The 10285-nt window shown below is 42.6% G+C and overlaps 1 protein-coding gene across 3 annotated transcripts; it reads right to left on the minus strand.

Annotated features, from left to right (window-relative positions):
- Window positions 1-1754: 1754 nt before the first annotated feature.
- fosb (FosB proto-oncogene, AP-1 transcription factor subunit) lies at window positions 1755-8927 on the minus strand. Of its 3 annotated transcripts, XM_023351997.1 has the most exons (6): window positions 8794-8927; window positions 8358-8545; window positions 6236-6619; window positions 5301-5408; window positions 3627-3965; window positions 3309-3466 (listed from the first exon to the last, which is right to left on the minus strand). In XM_023351997.1, exons 1-6 carry the CDS (start codon window positions 8852-8854, stop codon window positions 3401-3403), a joined length of 1146 nt encoding a protein of 381 aa, XP_023207765.1. In that variant the 5' UTR covers window positions 8855-8927; the 3' UTR covers window positions 3309-3400. The 3 variants fall into 3 exon arrangements, with proteins under 3 accessions (XP_005808061.1, XP_014327601.1, XP_023207765.1); XM_005808004.2 differs by having other exon boundaries at window positions 1755-3965; window positions 6266-6619; XM_014472115.2 differs by having other exon boundaries at window positions 1755-3965.
- Between the last annotated feature and the right edge of the window lie 1358 nt (window positions 8928-10285).

The following is a 10285-nucleotide window of genomic DNA, read 5'->3' on the forward strand; positions in this document are numbered from 1 at the left end:
AAATACATCTGTTGACATTCACTCACAGGAGGCATGAAGGGGTCAGTAGCTTTGGGACAGACCTCACAAACAAAAACCACAATCTTCTAACATCATTGTTATAAACATACAATAAATGTAAATTGGATAGTGCTTTTATATTGTTTATAAAACATAAATACATGTTGACAAAGGCAGTGACATCGTGCTTCATGTTCAGGGACAGGGCAGTATTTTAAATTCAATTTTATTTTTCTTGCTTTATAAAAATATGTATTTTTTTTTAAATATTATTTTTTTGTACTTTTACCTTGTTCTTCATTGACAAAAATATCCCATTTATATATGCAGACATTCATACATTACAATCATGGTACATAACACGTATACATATACATGTTACCGTTTAAATGTATATGCATATAAACGTTTAATTCAAATTCTTTTTTTTTGTAGTGCACATGTTATGCCTCCAAAGTTGCCAAATGAAAATATAATAAACTAAAAAAAATAAAACAACAATTAGCTACAATGCAAAACAGCAATAGTAACAGTTATGAAGAAATCTCCCGAATAAATTGAACAAAACGGAAATTTAAAAATAATTATTTAAAAAAAAATGGCAACAGTACAAGAGAAAGCAAGAACAATAAGTCACATAAACAAACACTGAAATATATAACAGTTTTCACTCAAACAATACAGAGGAAAAAAAAAAAAGAAGTACAAATTCACAGGCAAAAGAAAAAAGGACGCTCACTCCACAACATCAGCCCCGTGTTCTCTCTCTCCATTTGTTTTCTTGTTGTTGTTGGGTTTTTTTCCGGGTCTTGCCTTGTGCTCGGATCGTCGTTTCAACCTCAATAAAGAAAGAAATAAACGGGCCAGGTGCCTCAGAGTGGACGACCCACTCACAATAAACGCCTCCTCAGTTCTGCACCGGGAGAACAGGGGACAGGAAGCAGAGACCACCGAGCCCAACGTTTAGAGGTTGTCTGAAACACTTTTTAAAAAAATAAAATAAAACGGATACAAGTCCCTCCTCTGTATGAATGCATTGGCTCACATCTGATAAATCTCTGAGTTGCTGCAGCTAAACTTCTGATTTCAGAGACTTGAAAGCGCCCGTGAGAGTAAACTCAGCGCGTCGACCCCGGGCGCTGAGTTTCTGTAAAGTGAAGATGCCTTTTTTTTTTTTTTTTTTTGAGGTCACATCTTTACAGAAGTGCTTTCCTTTTGTTTTTTGGTCCCTCTCTTTCTTTTTTTTTCTTTTGTCCACCCGTTATTTTATCATAACTACACCCAAAACGGATGATAGGATATTCTCCGCAGGTGTCTGTCCTCCGTGCCTCCACTCAGTCCCTATTGGCTTTTAACTCTCCAGCACAGCAGATGTATCTAATCTTCATCGTGCGAACAATATGAAAAATGGCTCAGCAGAAGACAGTGGCATTTCATGTCGCGCTTTATGCATCCGTGTGCGTGTTAAATGTACGTATATAGCTGCTGTTTCAGATCGTAAAAAGGAATCTGAGCAGTGAGCTCCAAAAAGGAGAGGTTCTTCTTGTTTGGACGTCCAGATCCTTGAATGACTGGGGTGCAAAAGTGGGGAGTGTTAGTTGCGCCGGCTTTTTCACTCAAGGTCCCAGGGGCTGGAGGGGTTCTCCGGGCTCTCAGTGGTCGAGGACTTCAAAGAGAGAGGGAGAAATAAAAGAGACAGAAGAGGAGAAAAAAAAACAGAGATGGGTAGAGATGGCAGACGGTGGAAGTTTTGATTTTTTTTTTTTTTTTTTTAAACAAAAAGCACAAGATTTAGAGGAAGCTGTGATACTCAGATCCTCAACTCGCCAAGTCCAAGCAGCAAATGAAGAAGCATATAGAGCAGCCGAGCAGATGGAAGGTTACGGGTGAGCGAGCTGTGTCTGTCTTCCACAAGAAAAGACCCCGAACAAATTGTCCTTGGTCCTTTATTTCAGATCTGCACAAATACATTCAACAACAGGGAGGACGAGGAAAAAAAAAAAAAAGATAATGAACAAGAATGAAAGCAAGAGCACTAGCAGAAGGGCAACCGACAGAGGGAACAAGGTGGGGGCACTGGTGTGTGTTGGGGTGCAGCAATAACATCTATTTTACTCAATGAGAGTATTTTAATAAGAAAAATTCATTGTGAATCAGTTCTTTAAATCAGAGCACTTTAGACTGGTAACGAGCAGTCCCTTGCAAAAGGCTTTCATACGCCTTGAATTTTCCACACTTTGTCACTTTATATCCAAAAGCAGCCAAGAGGCCCGTGGTATCTCTGGGGGAGCTTTAGAGATCCACAGCTCGGGTTGACGTTTACTAAACATCAACTGGTGGTCAGTCCCACAAGTCATGGCTCCTATAGAAAAATTGCAAGATTGATGAATTGTTGAAAGAGAGCCAATAGAAGAACCCTTCGCAATTTTCAACAAGCCGTGTAAAGGGGCACAAGCAAGTGTGCGGTCGGAGTTGGCTGGCAGATGGACGGAGATAAACACAGAACAACCTTGGAGGATAAACCCTGGAGATAGACCTTAAATCTGAGGTGGAGGTTCGCCTTCCAGCAGCTCAATAACTTCAAACGTACAAGCAAAGATTTAATGGAAGAGTTTAGATCAACCGATGCGTCTGCTTTACGATGGATTCGTTAAAGTTTGGACCCAGGTCCAGTTCAAAATCCATGACAGGTGCTGAAAATTGGTGTTCACTGATGCTCTCCAGTCAATATGTCTGAGTTTGAGCTATTTTGAAAGGAACAATGGACAACAATTACAGTCTCCAGATGCACAAGGATGTCAGAGACGTAAACCAAATGACACCAACACCACCAAAGGATTGTCTTATAAATGCACGTTCCTTCTTTGAACTTTATCTGTGAGAAATCCGTTTCCTTTCAATTAGCAAGTATCGGCTACTCTCTGCTGGACCGTCACATAAAGGCCCAATGAAACGCTTTGAAGTTTGCGGTTTAATGTGACAAAATGTGGAAAAGTTAAAGAGGTTTGAAGAGGCTCTGCAGGTTTTCGTAATGCACTTTTTTTTTCTTTTTTGTTTTAGAAAGGCATTAATCGTGCCCTGTTACAACTATTCGACTAAATACAAAACAAGAATGTATTCTTTGCTGTAGCTCAAATGTTAAAGGCTCGATCTGATGTGCAATTTATTTATTTCATTTTTTTCTATGGCTCTCGATAGGAATATATTTCAGGACGTGCAAACTGTCACCCAATCAAGTTCAAATGATTGGCACTTTGTTTTTCCTCAATCTGGGAGACTGATTGGCACTGTGCGTGTACTCGTGTCAGCCTCTGTGTCCAGTGAGCATTGGGCGTGTGAGTGGTAATCTGTGCATGCATGTGTCTGTCGGTCAGTCAGAGCGCCAGCAGCGAAGGCGAGTTCAGGGAATCGGATGACTGCTCGCTACTGCTGTTCCGCTGGTTGGCACTGACCCCGCAGGCTCCCTCTGGGTAGGTGAACACAAATGAAGATGTGTATGAGGTGTTGTAACTGCCAATGGCGGCATCGTCATGGTTAACACCACCACCACCACTGTCACTGGCCATAAGGCATGGCCCACCAGGTGCTGGCTCAGCTGAGCCGTAGAAAGAACTAGAAAACTCTACCTCCTGCATCATCCCTGCTTGAGGCTGCTGCTGCTGCTGCTGGACTTGCTGATGCTGCAACGGAGGCTGGGGCTGTGTGGGGGCCGGGTGAGCAGAGTAGGCAGGAGGGAGATAGAAAGAGTCCTCCTTCACAGTCAAGCCCACAATGGAGACGGGAGGTGGCAGGCTCTGAGGAGCGAGCTGGGACTGCACTGAGGCCTGCTGAGCCTGCTCCTGGTACGGGATCTTGCAGTTTGGCTGGTGGGCCACCAGTACAAACTCCAGACGCTCTTTCTCCTTCTGCAGTTCGGAGATCTCGGCCTCCAGCTCCGCCTTCTCCTCCTCAAGTACGTCAGTTTCCTGTGTGGAGTTACAGGGAACGAGAGGACGCAGGAGGGAACAGGAGAAAGGTGGATGAAGTGGAGTAGAAGGTGGGCAGAAAGAGGAGGAATGTCAATGTCAGCTACACCCATTTTCTGCTTAGATATCTTTGTGAGAAGATCTACAGTTCTGGTCAGAAGTTTGCACTCACTCTTCATCAACAGGTATAGTCAAACAACAAGGGACTGCAATTACTTTTAAGCACCACATTTAGGGGTACAAGTTTAAATTTACACTCCCCAATATATGCCTTAATCCACGATGTCTGATCGAAGGTCCCTTAGCAAGTTACAGGGATCCCATAGACATGTTGTAGCCATTGACAAACATTTTGACCACTTATCACAACCAGTTCAAGATGCCGGTTTCAGCTAGTGTTTGCATTCATCGTCCTGCTGGAAACCCAACTGGTTTGTGACCATCTAGCAGTTACTTTGAGGTGACGATGAAAAATCTGGAGATAGTCCTACATCTTTTTTAAGACTTTGCAAAATACACCACTACGTCAGGCAAGTGGTAAACAGTGATAGCATGATGACGTAGACTCCAATGTGTATCTGTCCGGCTTTCTAACCATAAAGGCAGACTGAGTGGCGAAATCAAATGTGGTGGATTAGCAGTGCTTGCCAACAATTGATGGTGTAATCCAGGACAAGTTACAGGAACATTGTCTCTGCTGTCCGGAAATTGAGCTGTTTGCGTAGCATAGCAGTCTTGAGACTATTGTGCAGCAACAATCTTTAGTAAGAGGCTCCTTGTTGCAAGACTGTCTGCCCACAGCATCCACGGCATGAGATGAGTTAATTTCCCTTTGGGATAAATGATTTAATTTTGAATTGAATTCAGTTGAATTCAAAGATGCCACCTCCTTGCTTGTCTTGAGTTTGAAATGCTCAGCCTGACTAATTCAAACCAAACTTATTGTTATTGTGGGCAAATTGGTCGATCTTTCTCTCCTTTCATTCCTTCTTGGAGATGTGAATTTGGGAGCAGGAACAAAACAACTCTTTCCTATGATTGCCGTTTGCCTGGAACTGTATTCCCTCAGAAGAAACGCGCTCATGTCTTGCGGGTAACATGTAAGCTGCCTTACAGATAAGTTCCCTAATTAGGTCAGAAATGCGCAGGTACAATAGCTGCTCTTCAAACCATAATTTCTTTCCCGTAACAGCTGAACACAACTTACTATTATCCAAGTCCCCGAGGACCAATGTAAACCATTATTAACATACTTCACAATGCAATGGGAGTTTAGAAAAACAGCATAATTATGATCATCACTCGTTCCGGCTTCCAAAACAGGGCTCAACTCACCGATTGCAGCCTGTCTGTCAGTTCCCGTCTGCGGTTTCTGCATTTGGCAGCAGCCAGCTTGTTTCTCTCTCGGCGAACGCGCCTCTTCTCCTCCTCCTCAGGTGTTAGCTGCAATCGCAGAAGTAAATTTAGAGGCTGGAAGTTTTGGTTCCAACTTTAAAATATATGTGTTAATATTGGACACGATGAGCACGCCATTTTTGCCTTTTGACACATAGCTTGGATTAGAGATTTCTTTCTTGTTAGCCTCAGTCGTCATCAGACTGAACAATAAATTGTATTGATAACGGCAAACACTGCAAAAATACAAAATCTTACCAAGTATGTTTGGTCTAATTTCTAATGAAAATACATTAGTACAATTGAAATAAGACAAAACTAACTTACAAGTATTTTTTGATTAATATATAGGTGTTTGTTTTAAGAAAATAATTCCTTACCATTTATGAAAAAGTTTCAGTTCCACTGCCAGACTATTTCACCAACAACATAGGGAAATTGATTTGTTATTAGTGAAATAATCTACCAGTGGAACTAGTACTTTTAACATTATAAAATAAGGAACAATTTAATGAAAAGAAGCTCCTATTTCTTCCTGAAAGGTTAATTGTACTTTTTGTCTTATTTTAAGTGCACTAAGATATTGGCACCAGAAATTAGACAAAATACTTGGTAGGATTTTGTGTTTTTGCAGTCTAAATATAATCCTAACTGACAAATCAAAGTTTTTTTTCTTTTTTCGCAACCCTTAACGGTGTTGTTTCTCTGAATGCTCGTGCAAAAGGCCGTCAGAATAAGTTGTAGCATTTCTATTTGTTAACTACAACCCAGAAAGTCAACAAGAATTAACAATAGCTCAATTTGACTTCCTTTGTTCTCTCTCAAATCGTTTACCTTCACTCAACACACAAATCTTCTCAAGCACACAGACTTACTAACACACCAACATCTCCATCTTCACTCACAGACTCGTCTCGTGCACGGCGGCTGCGGGGTCTGGACTGCCGGATGGGACCCGGCGCCGGCACTGGGGTTTCTGAACTGGGAGGGGTGAAACAGGACCCCGAGGAGTAGCTGGGGCCCGGCATGTCGTACGGGTCCACCAGAGACACTGGCTGGGTCATGGTCGAGGTGCCAGTGGAGCTACTCTGCCCGGAGGCCTGGGAGGAGATGAGGGTTGGCTGCACCATCCACTGCAGGTCCTGACTGGTAGTTATGGCGGTGACGGTGGGCACAAATGAACCTGGCATCTCACCTCCGACACTGCTTCCTGGCCCGCTGCCCACAATGCTCAAGCCAGCACCCGCTGAAACACACTCCTGACCGGGAAACACAGCGATTTTAGATTTCAGTAACTGTGAAATTAGACTGACCAGTTAAAAACAATACAAGAAAAGACACTCAAAACTCAAGAATCAGCAATCTTATAGAATAAAACCATGTAATCGATAATAACGTTAGAAAAAAAAGGGCTTTGAGAGTTTATAAATCAAACTAGGGTAGATATAAATCTAATGATGGGCTCATGAAGTTGTGCTGGGAAACGTGGGAACATCATAGCATATATGTGTGTGTTTCTTTTAGAAATAAGTAACACTTCCAGAAGATTCTTCTCAGATTTAATTGTTTAGTCTGTAAGTCGAGAGTCCTTTCAGTGAGACCTGACAGTCTCAGTGCAGTTTCCTCTAAGAAGGATCTTTATGAACATTTTACAATGCTGTCATCATGAAAATATTACAAAAGTATCAAAATTAGAACCAACAAAATTCTACACACCTTTCTGCCACATGCAGTTAAAGTACTAAACTTGTTTTAATGTGGTTTTATCTATCCCGCATTTTTGCTAAAACCTTATTTGATAACACTGACCTGTGGAGGCGCTTGAAGAAATCCTTTATTATTATGTCGTTTACAACTAGCTCAACGTTAAACTGACAATAAACTTGCTTGACTCCTATAATATTTAATTACTCCTGTGAGTCCAAATAAAATGCAACAAACGAATGTGAAGCCTCTTAGGAACAAAGCTAAAATATGTGGAAACAACGTGTTCCTTTGCACCGTCACCACATGCTTGCACAGGAAAAAGGTAAAGTACGATTCCGTGCAATCAGAGTTTCTTAGATAACTCTTAACAAACTGGCATTATAAATTGAATTTGACTGCAACTTAGAAGAAGGATCACGTTAGAAAGTATTTAGGCTTCTGAATGTCAGTTATTTCCCTGAAAATTAAAAGTGACATAAAAGTACTGAATTGAACTTCATTGATTTAGAAAGCTGAACCTACATGTTTGATTGTGAAGGTAGTCAGAATGCAATAAACCTGTCAAAAACATGTAAGTACGTATAGGTTTCGGTTTGTCCTACCTAGGTTACACAAAATTAACTATATATGGGTCTAAAAACGCAAATGGACGGTTCAGATTTATCACTTGCCCCTTTTTCTGGTTTATTTAGAGCCGAGGAGGAGCAGCGACTGCCATTAACGTTCACCTAAAAGCGTGTAAAGATATTGGGAGAGGCGGCTCGGAGAGCTGCCGACACCGACCAATCGCTCCTCTCTTTGAACGTTTCCCCTCCCTTCGTCGTCCTCCTCCCTCGTCACACCCCCGGTGTTCCCCTTGGCAACGCGACGTAGCGCTCCAAAATAGAACACGCATTTACGTCACGGCGAGCGGAGAGCGGAGCTTACGTAGGGAGTTCCAGAGCTGCGGCGCGGCGCGGCGTGCCGTTGACGGAGCACGCTGTCGGAGAGCGCTACAGCACCGCCGCCGCCGCAAGCAACAGATCACTGGGAAACTTTGACTGAATCCACGCTCCTTACAGTCAACACAAGGCTAAACTTATAAAGGCCTTTGTAGTAAATTGTGAATTAAATTGTATCAGCGCGTTTGACCCAGTTTCCTTTGCACTATTTATATAAATATGACGGTATAGACGGTGTCATTACGACACAAGTCACGAATAAAATTAACAAATAATAATCATAATCATAATTCTGTTGCATTCTCTCTGAAGAAGCAGCAGATGCTAGCCTGTCTTCACACGAACTTACCTGCGGAGCACTGGTGGTGGGCGGGCTCCCGAAGGAGTCCACGGAGGATAGGTACTGGGACTCTATGGAGGGAGACGAGCTTCCACGGGATCCGCTGTCGGGGTCGCCGGGAAACCCTTGGTACATCTCCCCGGAGGGACTGAAGGAGAAGGCGGCACCTGCAGTGATCAGGGAGCGCACGGTGTCACCTGCAGCGGCGGGGGAGCGAGAAGGTTACTAAGGGAGAGAGGTACTGTTGGGGGAAAAGCAGATGATGTTACTGGCAAGGAAGTTAATTAAAGCCTAAGGCTCGATGAGGTTTCTTAAAAACAAGCTTCCTTTTTTTTTTTTTTTCTTTTTTTTTAAATACATCTCTTTGGGTGATTCTCGAAAGGAGCTGGTGTACAGCCGCAGCCGCAGCCAGCCGTTTTGGACCGCACTCTGTCATCTCTCTTACCGTTAAGTTTCTTGTTGTTTCCCAGCGAGATGGTCTTGGTTTCTTTCCAAAAAAGTTGCATGAAGAAACTTAATCCAACTCCTCGCGATGAGGGAAAACTCGCTCCAGCTGAACTCCGTCTGCTTTTAATATGGTTGGCTTGTAAAAAAAAAAAAAAAAAAAAAAAAAAAAAATCCTGGTCGTTCTCTAACTTATCCGCTGTTCAAGAAGAAGAAGGAGAAAAAAAAAAAACCCCGCGAGATTATAGATCCATGTACGGTCCTTTAACGGAAAGCCCGTGGCGGACGCCGGCCGGTTTTTCACGGTGCAGCGTAGTAGATGTTGTACTCATGAATGAAGCCATCCGCTGCGAGTACCAGCTAGGCATTTTCTAGCTACGAAGTCCCGCCTCGGAGTTCCGCTGACGTACATGCCCATATTTGATATGTTGTGTTTGGTATCCTTGGTGACGTTGAGGGATTCCCTCTCCCACTGAATGGACCAGAAGCTTTTTACCTCGCCGACGGATAATAATAGACTTTCTATTCTCTTTTTGTGTGTGTGTGTGTGTTATCACAGGCAAAAAAATATTTCTCACCGTCTGACAATGTCTGAGAGGAAATTTTAAGAAACACAAGGGTGATAAATATGGAAAGTTTCTATTTAGGACCGTGAAGATGCGTATGAGATATAGGAACATTCTTAGGCCATGGTTATGAATGATATTATAATACCTAAAATGTTTTTTCCTGTTTTGGGGAGACTCCATTCCAATTCTAAACTATTTTATTGATCTCAAAGGGTAATTAAATGTCGTTGTAACCCATATTAATTCTCCAAAGATTTGTAGATCACAGGTGTTAAACTCCAGTCCTCGAGGGCCGCTGTCCTGGACTTTATAGATGTGCCACAGGTACAAAACACTGGAGTGAAATGGTTTAATTACCTCCTCCTTGTGTAGATCAGTTCTCCAGAACCTTGCTAATGACCTACTCATTCTATTCAGGTGGTGCAGCAGAGGCACATCTAAAAGTTGCAGGACAGCGGCCCTCGAGGACTGGAGTTTGACACCCCTTTTGTGGATAATGGCTGTTTGGGGGGAAACTCCAAAATGTGGGTTCATTTTACGCCCAGGCAGCCTGGAGTTGTTCTCCAAGACGGAATCCCGTCAAACTTCGAGGAAAATCCTGCTTAAAAGTTTCTCAGGACACACCCTTGGGACTCATAATGACTAAAAAGAGAGGAAAGCCCTCTTTTGATCTGAGCGCTTGAACACTCCCTAAATCTGAAGTCGGGTATTATTCCATGAATGGATTAACTGCTATTTGAGAAATGACATAAAAAAACAGAGACTTGCTTCCAGGGCTTTGCCCTAGAACAGCAGCAACGAGAGCCTGTTTTGGTGCCCCACGCCTGGGCAAGTTTCTTTCACGCGTTCAAAAAGTATAGATAGTTAGGGACACATCAAGTTTAATGTGTGTAGATATTAAATGTTTCCAGTACCTTTGTTTTT

Source organism: Xiphophorus maculatus, chromosome 18 (genome assembly GCF_002775205.1).
Source record: "Xiphophorus maculatus strain JP 163 A chromosome 18, X_maculatus-5.0-male, whole genome shotgun sequence".
NCBI lineage: Eukaryota > Metazoa > Chordata > Actinopteri > Cyprinodontiformes > Poeciliidae > Xiphophorus > Xiphophorus maculatus.